Raw genomic sequence first — 15,829 nt, 5'->3', positions numbered from 1 at the left:
CAGGGCCCCCTGTTACAAGTGTTTGTGAACAGTCCCCAACAGCTCACTTTAAGAAAAAGTTACTTGCCCAATATCTCAAAAACTGAAAATGTTGTAAAAGAGTGAAAATCACTCCCAAAGAGCCTACTCAAGAGTGGAAAGCATTCTTAGTTCAATAAAAGCCTATGATATTCATATAATGGAAATTACTAAAAAAATCACTCCACTCTTTTCGGATTGGGTTTTTCACTCTTTTAGGAGTGCTCTGGCACCCTCCTGTTGACGCATTCAGACGTATCCCAGAATGACGCTGCATCCTTTTATAGAATCACACCAAATTTAACTTTAATCGTGAATTATTTTATCATTCCGATTTCATTTTACCATACCAGAGAAGATGTATTTCTCCCGAGTTTTTCTAGGCTCATCTGCTCTGCGGGTGACCGTCACAGCACTGCTGGCAAGTGTGGCATGTATAGGCCACTACGATATTGCTATAATAGCTTTCAATTAATTGTTCACTGTGTTTTGAGCACTCACACAAATGAAAATGTTCCTTTCTTTATTTGACTCTTATTTAAATATAGTTTCCTTAACTTTATTTACTCGATTTGTTTGGATCATCACGGGAATTACCCAAACGAAAACCCAGAGCAAAAGAGGGCGCTAGACACTAGTTCTTCATAGTGCAAAATTCGGCAGCCGAGCATTGCTCAGTCATTTTCGCTCAGTCATCTGTGTCTATCTATTATTATTAACCACGAATTTACCGTTTTAGTCAAACATTAGTAATACAAATAAGCAGTAAATAATGACATCGACAGTGAATGTTTTGTGTCCCAATGGACGACGTCAGAACGTCAAAGTGAATGCCAATACACGAATTTTACAGGTTCGTATTGAAAAAATAGTTATTTTAAGCTTACTATCTAAGAAAGCTTAAAATAAATTAATCATTGCTTAAAATATAAATCATGATACGGTACAATGATTAAGGGGCTGTGAGTGTGCAATAATTATGAGCCATGACCTTGGGGGATTTTTCGGAATTCAATCAACACCACCAAAAGGGTGGACAAGCTAAATTTTGTTGGCAGGTCTGGTGGGGAGGTGCAAAAGAGGGGGGGGTAGCAATTTTGGGATGCCAAATGTTTGAAATGTTACCAACTTACCCCCATGCCCATAATTATTGCACTGCTCCTAACTATTATATTTTTTATAACATATAATAAGCTTACTGCAATATTTATATTGAGGAGATTTATAGGGGGTAGGGGACAGCCTGCCTTAAGTTCAACTTCAAAGCCTTTCTTGGATCTTGGATGAGAAAACCTCCGAAATACTCCTGTGGAGTTTAAACTGGAGCTGTGGTGAGAGTGGACTAATTTTTAAGGCGTGGTCGAGCACAGTCATCTGTCAGGGAATTCTTGAAAGTAGCTATGGATGGTTGGATGATTGTAGTAGGTGAGAGAGAGTTCCAATCCTTGACGGTTCTTTGAAAAAATGAGTTTGAGTATGCGTCAGTCCTGGTCTGGTGTATTTGGAATTGGTTGTTGTGACCTCTTCTGGAACGGCTTATTTTAGGGGTGATGTAGTTATTGTGGTCGATGTCCATCTGTCCGTGGCATTGAGGATCTTGTAGAAACAGGTCAGCCTCCCTTTACGGCGTCTGTCTTGAAGGAGTGGCCAGTTCAATGAATTTTTCAAAGCTGTAACACTGGTGCCCTTGCCATAGGTGTTAGTAACATATATCTCGCCCCAGCATTTTGAAACTTTGAAACATTTTTGATGTTCTTGGATGTATAAGGATCCCAGGCGGCGGTGGCATAGTCGACATGTGGACGGACAAGAGTACTGAACAGTCTTTCTTTGATGGAGGATGAGGTGTCATAGAAGTTCCTCCTCAGGAAGTTTAGAACCCGGAAGGCCTTTGTTTTGGCATGGTCAGTCTGTTTATTCCATCGGAGGTCACTTTCATTTCAGTGATTTTATGTGTAAAAAATATTCTGGATCTGGATACCTGTTAAGTTGGCAGCTTCAACTAATTACAGTCCTACAATTGCCAACTTTAATAGAACTAATTAGGTCTAGATCAAATGTGAGAGTGTGCGAGTTCTTATTTCATGAAGCTGTGTTAAGTGATGGTGCTATATGCTGTCAGGGTATTCCAGTCAGTCAGTTTTGTTCTGCACCACCAAATGGTCAGCAATTTTGTAATAGACCGATTGCAATATATCAATAAAATATGTAAATAACTCACTCTAACTGAAAGATTCATTTGCTATCCACTAGTGTCTATTGCTAACTCTGTACCATGACATACTGAATTTGACAACTTGTCCCTTGTCTTGTGAAAAGAAAAAAATGGAACCGAAGTAATAAAAGAATGAACATACTTATATTCTTTCTCAGCCCTCGAATTAAGGATCTGAAGGGGCACAGCAACTTTTTTAGGGCAAGTTGATAATTTTCACTGAAAAGGCAAGGCAGCGCAGCAGTTTGTAATATTTCAAGAGGGCATCATGGCAAAGTTGAAAATTTGAGAAGGGCACCATGGCAATTTTCACACACAAACATAGATACCGGTAGATCATGATTTTATGAAGGGGCAGGGCTGGGGCACCGACGGCAACTTTATTAGAGGGCACGTCAAGTGACTGCCTTGGGTAAAGAACATATTTTGAAGGCATTACGGCAGTGGGGATGGGCACCCACGGCAAAATGCCATGGGTGCCATGGGTTAATTTGAGGGCTGTTCTTTCTTCATTTTGATATCCGATTTTGTCTTTATCAGATTGTTTCATGTTTGCCATTTGTCCGTTTCAGTATCACATTCACATGCATGTTCCAAAACATCAACAATCTGAATATGGATGAACTGTAGGGTATTCAGCAAGTGGCCAGCCTGTGGCCAGCTAGTTCACCTTTTCTTAAAACTTTTGTTTTGACAGATAATTGAAACCGTGTGTGCTAAGCAAGGATTTGATCCAAAAGAACACAATCTCAAGTAAGTTTGCCAATAAGTGTATATGACCATGATTAACATTATAAGGAAAATATAGAAAGGTTATTTAAAGCCATAATGTATGATTTTAAGAGCACCCACCTGGTATATAACATGATAGGGGATATAATGGTAGGAATCTGGCAAATTATTTGATATTGTATCAAGATAATTACTTGGAATGTTACCTTTTCAGGGTTTGTTTCATTGCAGCATAGAGCCAGCAATGTATTTGACATCTAGTGATTAATGGTATAATCCTATTAATGATGATGTCAGGGCTGTCAACTCTCACGCATTGGCCGTGAGTCTCACGCATTGGGTCACTTTCTCACGGTCTCACGCCAAGGTAGTATAATCTCACGCCTAGGTTGTAAATCTCACGCAAAAGCTGAAAAATGAGTAAAATCTCACGCATCGTCATGAATAATTTGTTACTCCTACCCCCGCTTTTCACATTTCCGAGCCCGTGGCTCAAATAATCATGGTACAAAATGAACATTGGAGTCGGCAAATCCCGTTACGCCTCTGTCTCACGCCAAGCAATTCCAAAAAGTTGACAGTCCTGTGATGTTGTAATGCATCCCAAGCTCTGTGCTAAACTTAACCAGACCATGAAAGTAGAAAACTCTGAAAAGGTACCTTATTAGGTTATTAGTATAGTCCAATCAGTTTACATGTTCCAAAATATACTATTAAGCATTAATGTATTCCATGATTTCCAAAGTCAGGTTTTACTTAATATTGCAATTATATTCATTACAGACATCAGCGATCTGTTGTTGATGCCCAGCTTCCAGTTCGATATGCCAATCTTCCCAACAATGCCAAATTGGAGCTTGTCAAATCTGATAGTGTTCGTAAGGAATCTCCCACTCAGTTGGCTTTACAGCTTGCATCAGGGGACAGACTTCAGCATAGCTTTGCACCATCATCTACACTATGGGATGTATTGGGGCATTGGGAAGACCAACCAGCAAGGTAGGTTGTCAAATTATATCATTGTTTTGATGAACATGTTTCGCATACTGATGGATATGAACAATCAGGTGGATCCATAGTGTATGTTGAAATTTCATGAAAAATTCTTATCTCACAACATAGAACTGGTAATCTATTGCATAATGTGAGAGTAGGATTTTACAACATTTCAATATTTTGAAATAACTTTCAAAGGACTACTTTTAATAGACACATGAATTGCTGAACAATAATGGCAAGTTATTTATGCCCAATGCAATTCACCTAATTTTTTCTCTGATATTCATTTTTTGATAAAATTTGTGAACAACACCTGTCACTATGTAGTTCATCCCATTTTCACATCTGTCACTGTGTGATACACCAGATTTGTTATTCTGTGAGACACCAGACATTATATTCTATAACTAAAATGAAGTCTATCTAAAGTAAATTACATTTGAAACCATTGCACTCATGTTCTCATCTTTTTGTACTTTTTATTAGTGTCCACAAAGGTCAACTGATGTCAGCCAGACCAGGGGAGGATGGAGAGCTTCTACACCCAGTGTGCATTTATTTGAGACAAGAAGTGAGTTATTTGATCAAAATGTAATTATATTATGCCTATAGTATCCTGTATTCCTGTGTCCACACAATATTCCTACTTAATCTGTTGGGCAGAGATGTAATTTATTTGATTGCAGCAGGTTGTAATATCAGATTGTTTTTACAAAACCAAAACATTTAGTGAAGTGATGGTAAAAACTCACCAACTGACGATTCATCCATCTAGTTCAGTCGGATTTCTGCTACTATGTGAACTAGTGTTGCCAGTCCTTGAGTCGCTTTGTAGCAGAGGGTTGTAGAGATTGCTCAGGTTGTAGGTGCCCTCGTCTCAGTTCATGGTGTTATTCATTCCTCTCCTCCTGATCCATATGGATTCCTTTATCCATCGCTTGATACGCGGCTCCTTCTTATTTTAATGTTATTCTCTGAATGTACAACAATGTATGTGTAATAACCTGACACTCAGTTCTTCATCTGTTAGACAGCATGTGGTCTAGAAACTTGGTGACCAGTACTGGGTTAGTCAAGGTGTAATTAGGAACCTTTTCTGTACCTGTAATATTTACAATATTATGAAAAACCAAAGGTGACAAATGCATAGATCTTGTATCCTTGGAGAATATCCTGGACTCACTGTTGTAAAGATTTGCAGAACTGGAAAACTGTCAAGCTTTTGTCAGGACAGCTTCTTGTTTTGTCCTGAACCTGAAGAAGTCAAGACTTAATCCTGTCAGAAGATTGACAGTTTTATATGTGTCCAACTGTAAACCTGTTGTAAATGGTCAACTTAAAAATGTGCTAAAATACATGCTTTTATTGTCAGATTATTGGTCAAGCGGCTTTACAGTCAACAACGCTACACTCACTTGGACTGGTTGGAGGAAAGGCCCTTGTAAGGTCAGTATTACAGAAAGAGTACATTACCCTATACAGGCAAGAATCTGCACTGCTAGAATCTGCACTGCTACCTTACTTATGCATATGTGTGCAGTTCATGGTCATGCAAAATAAATTTTAAAGTCACATTCCATGATCTCCAGGAGGGAAAAAACATTTTGAGATATTTAGACATGATGTCCTCCAGCATGTGTCTTATCATAATACATATAATCAGATACATAATGAACCCGGAATTGAGTGATTCTTCCAACACTCACCGCCGATTTTGAAGCTTTTTTATTGAAAATTAAAAAAACGCCCTCCCCGGCATGTTAAATACAAACAATACGGTATTCGGGGAAACAAATTTGATGTATTGAATTCATCCACATGTAGTAACCATGTGAGTTGTACTGCACACTGTAATATCGAAACATCCTACTTTCTTTCCCTTCAGACTTATCCACAGAGCAGCCGACATATCAGCAATACCTGCTCAAACATCTGAAACAAAAACAGTGCCTACCTCTGCAGTCACAGTGGAACCTACCACTGTATCAAGCAGTCACAGTGATATGGACAAGTCCACTGCTAATAAGGGTGGAGACAATGTCAGTCAACAGGGTAAAGATACTCAGATGGATGTAGATTCAAGTTCGAGTAAACTATCTGTTGCTACTAAAACATCAGGGGGAGGCTCTAATCAGTCTGGAACATCTGTCACACCTATGGATGTAGATGTATCAAGTTCTTCAGAGGGGTTGTCATCATCTGATGGAAAAGCCAAAGAGATGGGGGCAAGGCCAAAAGAAAGTGATCCACCGATAACTCTCACTAAGGAACAAGAACAGGTGAGACCTTTAAAAATGAGTATCAATGTATTTGAGTCAAGCCCATGTAGTGAAAATATCCAAGCAATGAAGAATAACTACTCTATTATGCTGTTATATTTATGCATACATAAATTTTCATGATTTTGAAGTTTTGGGAAATAGGGTGAGTTTTTATGTTGCAGAATATATGGCAAGTGTAATTCAACTCTATATAAAAAATATTTGTGTTGCTATTTTTACATCTCCAGGGTACATAAAAGTGAATCTCTCATAATAATAATACTGATCTTTTCTAATGGTACTCAATTTTTGTTAAAAGTGAGTCACTGGAATTAGTATATTTCCGGAATCCCTTTTGAGCTAAACAGGATTCAGTTGTTACAATTGCTGTATGAATGAAATCATAGGTGATAACTGTGCAACAGTGCAAGTGAATTGTAGTGGATTATGTAAAACATATCATTGGCCACATAGCAGCTATAACAGGTGCTATTGGGTGTGAAACTACTGCTAATTTTCAACTATACTTTGATCAGCTCGTAATCGGCGGGCATTATAACATATTGCGGATTAATATCAATATATTTTATTTCGAGAATTTTCTTGTGACATCTCGCTAGAAGTATCACAGATTTATAATTCAAGCCCTATACTTTGTCTACTTTATTTAACTTGCACAATATAGACCAGACAGGTCAACTATATCACTCTAAATGTGGGTCTACTTTTCGGCATAGTGGTAAAAGCCTAATAATTCCCGCCGATTATGAGCTAATCAAAGTATATATGGTTGCTGAATAAAAGCAAGGTTTATAGAAACTGAATCTTGATTATAATAGTCCAAATTTCTAGTACTAGAGTAAAACTTACTGGCCTCGAAATTTGTACCAGTTGTGATAAACATATTCAGTAATGAATCTTGATTAAATGATATAGGTATCATGCATATGTGAGACCTTGTCACATGCTATTGATCTATGATTATATCTCTAGCTTGCCAATGAAATGGGTGCAGCCATGGCCCAGGCTATCATGCAGCATAGAGGAGGAGGAGGAGGTGCATCATCGTCATCATCATCATTTGTACCACAGCCATCTCCATTTGCAAACTTTAAAGTAAGTTGATTCATTGATATTTTTGTTTTTTTATATGTACAGAGGGGCGTTTTGTAAAGCAGTGCCTAGCACACTGATCTTGGCTATCCTCTGTAAATAGACCTTTATGAATGTTTGAAATTTAAAAACAAAAATGTTATGTCAGTCAACTGTAAGAATGAAAAAATAGTGAAAACATTATTTTTACCACAAAATGAAAGGGAACTTTTTGCCCTTGAGATGAACCAGATCATTCCATACAGTTAATAAAAGTTCATGATTATACAAAAGTAGCAAAAAAGTACTGAAAATTACAACGTTTAAATCTTGATTCACTCCATAATTATGAATTGTGATGTGGACATTGATGTGAACAAAATAAATGGTTTTGATATTAACATCCAATAAAGTTGTTGTATGCCTCTCTGAATTCAATCCCTATTATTCTTGTTACTATTTCATTAGTTTCCATCAGTGCCGCTGTCTGGTTCCAAGGAGAGTGATCAACACCAAACTACAGTTAAGGTAAGTGTTGCAATAGTCACTGAGTAAGGGACAGCAGCTTCTCTTGTAGAAGTATAATGTTGTAATTATGTGATGCAGCAAAAGGATAACCTCTGGCTTTAATTGGTTCCAAACCTAAACTGAATGCCTCTGTGTCTTTATAGGAAGAGGTCAAAAACTGTTGTACATTATTATCTTTGTTGTAAAATAGCTATTTTAAGCAAACTGGGGCAAATGATTTTAAATAATGTCATTCTTTATTTTACCAAGTGCAGTAATCTGAATATATAGCTGGCTGCACGTCAACAGCCACAATTGGGGTGATTTGTGCAGTAACACATCAAGATCAAGGAGATTTTTCAGGAGTTTGATGCAATTTTGAAATTATTATTGAATAAGCTTCATTTTTCTATATCATTTTATTTTAATCGTTCCTGTAGCCATGTGATAGATTGCCCATTGTGTACAATACAAGTGCTAGCCTACCAGAAGAAGCTCAAGTTGGTGATGTACCTGAAGAATTCTTTGATGTCACTGTCTCTGATGTCAGGAAGATGTATAGTGATCTCAGAACTCAAAGGTTGGTATATGGCTGGGTGAGGGTTAGATATAAGTAGCAAGTCATTTAATGTGTGATTGTTGTTGAAGAAAGCTCATATTTTTTACATAACCACAGTAATAATATGTGACCAGCCCCAACAAAACCCGGTACAATTCGCCAGGCATGTTTTTGAGTTATAGGCCTTTGAAGATAACATTCCCATAAAAAAAAATCAAATTTTGGAATTTTTAATTTCATGGTATTTGACCTTGGGACTGAGTGGACTTTCAAATCCTTGAAAGTACTTATTAAAAAGAGGTTTATTTAATCAATAAGTGACAGTTGAACTATGATAATCCCTATTCAATCCTGTGTAGAGCCCATTTCTCAGGATAGCAGTTTGGCAAAAATACCAAGGTATCATTTACAAATTATATATCTTGAAAAGTATTGATGTTATGTTTATAATTTTGGTATCATTTTGAAGCTTATTGTCCCGTGCTTACATTTTTATTCAAATCATGAAATGTCAAAAATGCGACTTGTTCCTGGTTTTATCAGAACGGGTCACATATATTTCCATTAAATTATAAGTGATCCAAAACATGGTAGTGTAATCTCCCATGGTGGTATACTACTTGTCCTGTTCTGTGGGCCATTGTGCTACACTTTTTTGCTTCTAGATTCCAAACCACAGGAGCAATTGAACTCAAACCATGGAATCAGATAGGGCTATTCTAGTTGAAATCCATACAACCCCTATAGGGAAGACATGGTCTTAATCTCCCACACAGGGAGTGTGATTTTCAAATGGGTTTTTAATACTGAATGGGTGACTCCATTTGGAATATGGACATCTAACATGAAATTGTCAGTGCATTTTTCTAACAGAATTAAGTCTGTAATAGTGTAGTGTCGGTATTATAATTATATATCAAAATACATAAAAGAATATTTAATGGAATTTCTTGTTTCATCCAATATTAACGATTGTTTACAAAATAATGTGATATTAATTTATTGACAGTGCTAGAATGGGAGAACAAGGATTAGAGACCAAGGCAATGAGAGAAGCAAGGGAACTAAGAGAAATGCAAAGATATCCAAAGGTAAGAATGGGAGAACAAGGATTAGAAACCAAGGCAATGAGAGAAGCAAGGGAACTAAGGGAAATGCAAAGATATCCAAAGGTAAGAATGGGAGAGCAAGGATTAGAGACCAAGGCAATGAGATAAGCAAGGGAACTAAGGGAAATGCAAAGATATCCAAAGGTAAGAATTGGAGAGCAAGGATTAGAACCAAGGCAATGGGAGAAGCAAGGGAACTAAGGGAAATGCAAAGATATCCAAAGGTAAGAATGGGAGAGCAAGGATTAGAGACCAAGGCAATGAGAGAAGCAAGGGAACTAAGGGAAATGCAAATATTTCCAAAGGTAAGAATGGAAGAGCAAGGATTAGAAACCAAGGCCATGAGAGAAGCAAGGGAACTAAGAGAAATGCAAAGATATCCAAAGGTAAGAATGGGAGAACAAGGATTAGAAACCAAGGCAATGAGAGAAGCAAGGGAACTAAGGGAAATGCAAAGATATCCAAAGGTAAGAATGGGAGAGCCAGTGCTGTACGGTGCGACCATTTTAGGCGCATTGGCGACTAGATTTTTGCTGATGGCGACCAAATATTCAATCCCTGGCGCCAATGGCGACCAACTGCTGAAGCTTTTAATCGCCAAAAACAAAACATGTATGTAATGTAGCATTCAAGAGTACGGTACGAATGTATATGAATATGCCTTTATCATCATGTCTCAATGGGGACTTCCTGGAAAACATATAGGCCTACAATGTACATGCTGCGTATGAAGTATGTAGCATTCAATGGGAATATGTAGATCAGAGTACAGCAGCTATGAACATTCAACACATGTGGCTGTTCAGTTTACGTTGGCACCTCAGAATTTTTACCTGGGAGCAAAATTTGGGCGCCTAAATTTATAAAGTTAGGAGCCATTGGCTCCTCAATCAGTTTTTGCACCGTACAGCACTGGGGAGAGCAAGGGTTAGAAACAAAGGCAATGAGAGAAGCAAGGGAACTAAGGGAAATGCAAAGATATCCAAAGGTAAGAATGGGAGAACAAGGATTAGAAACCAAGGCAATGAGAGAAGCAAGGGAACTAAGGGAAATGCAAAGATATCCAAAGGTAAGAATTGGAGAGCAAGGATTAGAAACCAAGGCAATGAGAGAAGCAAGGGAACTAAGGGAAATGCAAAGATATCCAAAGGTAAGAATTTAATCACAAATAATATTTTATGTTATTTATGTGGGTGTGTGTTTGTGGTTTTGTGAACACTAGCACACATGAGAAATCTGTGTACATACAATTAGTAGACGCACAGAAACTGTTAAACTAGATGTCCACGGTTCCTGGACAGTGTTTCTAAATAAAAAAAATAACATAAACTGCATTATGACAACTTCCACAGTTAAAGCTGTTATAGTGACTTTCACTTTGTTGTTTAAACTTAAAAAGTCCATGGTAAGGCAATGTGTGTATCCAGTTGAATAAAGAAACTCCATAGAGAGGAAAGTGAGAGTGAGAGGCAGTGGTGTAGCTAGCACTTTTTCTGAGGATGGGCAAAGGGGGAAGGCAACTTTCAAGGGGGGCAAACTTTGATGAAAATGGTAAATCAAATGGCTAAAAAGTACAAAAAGGCCTAAAATCTTAAATGTCAGGGTGGCCAACATCTGTTCCTATAGGGGTGGGGGAAAGAGGGGGAGCAAGACTTCTCAGGGGGCAGCAGCTGCCCGCTGGCTACTGCACTGGAGAGAGGGGAGAGAGACAGAAAGAAAGAATGTTATTTGAAATAAACTAAATTTATGATTGTATTTACAGGTGGTAGTTAGGATTCATTTCCCTGATAAGCTCATCCTACAAGGATTCTTTAGACCTCAGGAGAAAGGTAAGTCTCATACATGTAGTGTTAAATTTTCCAGACTTTTAAACCAGTTTGTTCTGTCAATGTCAATGTTCTTTCCAAGAGCTGCCATAATACAGAAATGGTTTCTAGATTCAAAAGTGCAAACAAAGTGGACTCTTTTATACGATATGTTATAAGCACACATTATCACTGTACACTCTTGACCAGTCGAATAATGTGCAGTAACAATGTGCATATTGATGATGAAGTATTGTCATTAACTATGTGCGCATTAATGATGAGGTATTCTTACATTAAGAATTCCAATTGAATGAACACAGCTTTCAACAGCTGTATTCGATCCAACCGTGATCGCATTATAGTCCAAACTACAATGCGAACGCACAACCTTGGATACAATACTAACCAATCACAAGAGCGTTGGCATGGTTGGATTCACGTCCGCGTCACTCACGCACAGTCGCACACGCTGGCGTACATCGAGCAGTGTACGCAAAAAATCATCACAATATGTCAGGCTGTGTTTATTCAATTGGAATTTTCACTGTAGTTTCATCTGCAAAGGATTTCTTGCGTTAAAGGTCAAAGACTTGTTTTGATTTGATTTGATTTGTTTTGATTTGCTGGACATCACTAAGATTGTATGCTTTTGTTTTGTTTACAGTTGAAGCAGTAAGTGAATTTGTTAAGTCACATCTCGGAGACTCATCAGACAAGTTTTATCTATGTGAGTATACAATGGGATCAGGCACATAGCCCCCTTGACCAAAATATCCACTTTTCAGGGTAAACATGTTAAAATGTAACCAAGAAGGTCCAAATGACATAGCAAAACTTAACAAAAGAACCACATTTCTATGTCAAACTGTTCAAAAATAACACCCAAAACTAAATTTTGAGGGAGTTCTGTCCACATGTGGGATGTAAGTGTTTTTATTGGGATAAAGGTCCACATTTGCAAAGTCTGCACAGGTGCAATTTATCCTGAGTAAGTTTTCATTTTTTCACACTGTTTAATATCAAATTTTACACATCATATTTCTTTCCTTTTCAGATACAACTCCACCCAAGACTGTCCTGAAAGATCAAAACAGACCTTGTATGCTGTGAGTAAGAAAGTTTATCATACTGAAACCAATGCATTTGGCTTTCTTATTAATTTCAAGTGGCTGTTAATTTTTGAACAAAAATGAAACCTGTTTCCACAAAATGAGAAGAAAATTGCAAATCTGTATTTTTGAATTATGGCCAAATTCATGCTTAGGGTTAGGATTTAGGATTAGGACTTAGGTTAAAGGTTAGGTTAGGGTGAAGTTTAGGATTAGGGCAAGGATTAGGGTTTATTTCAATGTCCGATGACTCTTTGGACTATTGACTTGTAAAGATTCATATAATATGTTACTTGCATCATCTGATCTATGACAATACCTTGGTTATTAGTACATTTTAGGCTCTGAGAAATACTTGAGCTTTTATTCAGATTTTGAAATCAGTCTAAGTAGTCATCATAGTAATCGTAATTGCTATTTGGTGTTGACTTCTGAAAAAGTCTTGCAGCATATTCCTAGTTTCTAGCATATTGCAGGATCCCTATAAAATGGGCAAAATATTCAGTGAAAAAATAAGATTTTGCTTGAAAGATTATTTTGCATCCATTTTAGAAAGATTATCAAAGTGAAATAGCTGCCTTATGATAACGAAATAATCATCTGAATTTATTCAACATCAAGGAATAAAAGGAAGACTTACAAATAGGAATCATTAACATGATTACATTTTCTTTTCTTTTAGGCTAAACTATGTCCAGCAGCAGTTATTCACTTTGGAACGTCATCACAGAATGGTATGTACAAGCTGTTGATTATTTGAAAAATATTCTCTTTTTAAACAGGGACCTTTCTAGATAAAAACAAACTTATTGCCTTATTTGCCTGATAAAAACACAGGTTCATGTGGTTTGGTAATTGTAGACCATATAAATTTAAATTTGTCAAAACCAATGTAACATACTTATAACGCAATATCTGAGGAGAGTCGCATGACATGCAGTAATGATGGCACACTGGTTAAGGTTTTTGCTCTTGGTGCAAGAGGGTCCAGGTTCAAAATCTCTGTAGGACCAAAATAAAAATCATATCCCTTCTTCCTGTGTAGTTCTTCTGGAAAAGGCATATCAGATGACCCATGATAAAGACCTTGATACAGTCGGTTCCCATTAGAGTAATGCCCCACAACACTTGCATATCCTGTAATAATGTCTCGACCTGCTGTTTACGGTGACCCCTTCACAAAGTCGCTTGACCTGGCTCAAGTTGCTTGGTCAGTGTTATGGCTCAAATATCAGCTGTTAATGGCTAGATAGTATATGCTTGACATTATAAAAAAAATCAATCACATTTGTAAAGCTTTATCAAGAAAAAAACATGTTTACTGTACAATTGCCAATAAGTTGTATCTTATGAATACAAAGATTTGCCATCCCAAAATAATTTGTATTTCTTTTATCTTTGTGTAGATCATTATTTATCAGAGAGCACCTTGAATCAAGTAGATACATTGATGAAAGCAGATGAGCTGGTAGCCAAACAGTAAGTACCGAAAATCACTACAAATTCATTTTATGAAACTTACGAGATACATTAGTGGAAATAGTACTACTACTGTATCACATAATTACCCCTCTCCAATTTCCCCCCTGCAGCATTTTTCAAGGGACAACACCCTCTTCAATTCTTGTGTTTCACAATACTTTGCGCCGCCAGCGGTTGCTCTTGACAGTCAAATTTTTGACTCCAGAGTCGACTGCTATTGAATTTTCACGCCAGTGTGATAATAAATATGTTGAAAACCGCTCCACCAAGGATTCCCTGTAATCAATAGATAGAAAATGGATCTACTTTAATTGTAAATTGTTGTTTTAGTGTGCATTTGCATGTAACATCATTATAATGACATTTAAACCCACAATGATGTATGTTCCTGTATTAAGCGCGCTTTGGATGTCGACATTTTCCCATGATGTACTGCGTATTTTGGCCTCGACCAGGGACCGTTGGAGGCACATCAGATTGTGAAGCGAGAATTCACCTGTGCAACTAAATTCTGTCAAATATCTAAATAAAATTACTATTTCAATCTTCTGGTTTAGCTTGATTTGTGACATGATCTGGTCCAAATTTGAAATTGAGATAAAGGTTAAAAAAAAACCAATTAAAGACATAAGAAAATAGACCTCACAGAACTTTAGAACTAAGTATGCTAGACCTTTGGTGTTTTCAGTATATGATAGCCTAATGTTTGTGTAAGGTAATAATTATTGTAACTCAAATTTTAAAAATGCCTCCTTTGGCCCCCATGGAGCAGATCGTATCACATTTTAACTTTATTTAGATAGTATAGATACAATATATTTTTTATTTTTTATGTGTTTAAATTCCCAATTTTGACTTTCATTTCATACTTTTAATAAGCCACCCCCCCCACCGTGACTGACTTAAGCACCTGGTGCACTAAATAGGTAAATATGTTGTTGATGTTAATCATCACATTTATATATTCTTTACATTCAGTGTACAAACATCCCACCATCCTAGCAGCAGCACATCTCATGTATCAAGTACTGACACAGCAGGTGCTTCATCAAGTAGTGCACCTACAGCAGGTGCAAGTACCTCATCAGCAGGATTACAGGTACCTGCTGATAGGGACACAGGGAATAGGAGACAAGCTAATACTACATCAACATCTGGCACAGTCCCCAAATGGTTTAAAGTTGGTAAGCATATATTTTGCCATGACTCAGCATAAGAAAGAGGTATGTCCCATGTCCATTTTGCTGTATGGCTGTGATATCGATGAGTTTTCTCATGTGTAGTGAATACTCTGTATTGGAATGCATGAGGGAACTCATGCATACCACAGCCACAGGCAATCATACATACATCTTAATGGATATAAGTCTTTGTGCTGCAGAGTCATTTATGTGATGTATTTGATACTTGCTATTGCTAGATTCCAAGATTCATTCATTCCAAGATCATGTAATATACCTGTTTAATAAGAAAATTCTACTATTATACTTGTTTAGGGTATGTGTGCGTAATTGAGATTGGGTTATGTGTCACCCTACTCAATTAATGCTTGGCTGTGACATAGTATATCTCCGGATTGTTTCTCCATGCATCTGACAATGATTATTGCTTTAGTTTGTGTGTTTCTGCTGAAATTTGCCTGTTTTGTGAGTGTATTGATAAAATATTATGTATCATTTGCACAAACCTTTCCTGCATTCATGATTTTGACCTTTGCAAACAAAACAGGAGGTTCACTCTTCATGTTCTGATAATGACAATCTAGTACCGTACGGCAGATGTTCATGTATAGCATGGAGCTGCTTAGGAGTTCCTTATCTAAATTCTTTGATTGGTACCCATTTGTTCTCTTTTTACACTTTTACAGGAAAGAAATGAAAATGAAATAGAAGTCTACTTGTCTGTCAGCCTGCCCTGGAGTCTCCAATGATATGGCAT

General features: G+C 37.2%; 1 protein-coding gene across 1 annotated transcript; it reads left to right on the top strand.

The window, feature by feature from the left end:
• Positions 1-684: 684 nt before the first annotated feature.
• LOC140149920 (tether containing UBX domain for GLUT4-like) lies at positions 685-15,080 on the top strand. Its single transcript, XM_072171940.1, has 16 exons — positions 685-871; positions 2,931-2,986; positions 3,749-3,964; positions 4,451-4,535; positions 5,337-5,410; positions 5,850-6,243; positions 7,219-7,341; positions 7,786-7,845; positions 8,265-8,404; positions 9,393-9,474; positions 11,255-11,321; positions 11,965-12,027; positions 12,355-12,406; positions 13,092-13,143; positions 13,816-13,888; positions 14,870-15,080. Exons 1-15 carry the CDS (start codon positions 791-793, stop codon positions 13,840-13,842), a joined length of 1,572 nt encoding a protein of 523 aa, XP_072028041.1. The 5' UTR covers positions 685-790; the 3' UTR covers positions 13,843-13,888; positions 14,870-15,080.
• The last annotated feature ends 749 nt before the right edge of the window (positions 15,081-15,829 follow it).

The sequence above is a fragment of the Amphiura filiformis genome, chromosome 1, assembly GCF_039555335.1.
Source record: "Amphiura filiformis chromosome 1, Afil_fr2py, whole genome shotgun sequence".
Taxonomy (NCBI): Eukaryota; Metazoa; Echinodermata; class Ophiuroidea; order Amphilepidida; family Amphiuridae; genus Amphiura; species Amphiura filiformis.
This window is presented reverse-complemented; position numbering and strand designations above follow the sequence as displayed.

Bases quoted from the DNA above. Each gene is read 5' to 3' on its own strand.
- LOC140149920 (XM_072171940.1), top strand. From the start codon at position 791: ATGACATCGACAGTGAATGTTTTGTGTCCCAATGGACGACGTCAGAAC. The intron at 8,405-9,392 runs GTTGGTATATGG...ATTTATTGACAG, and splicing joins AGTGATCTCAGAACTCAAAG to TGCTAGAATGGGAGAACAAG. The intron at 13,144-13,815 runs GTATGTACAAGC...ATCTTTGTGTAG, and splicing joins TGGAACGTCATCACAGAATG to ATCATTATTTATCAGAGAGC.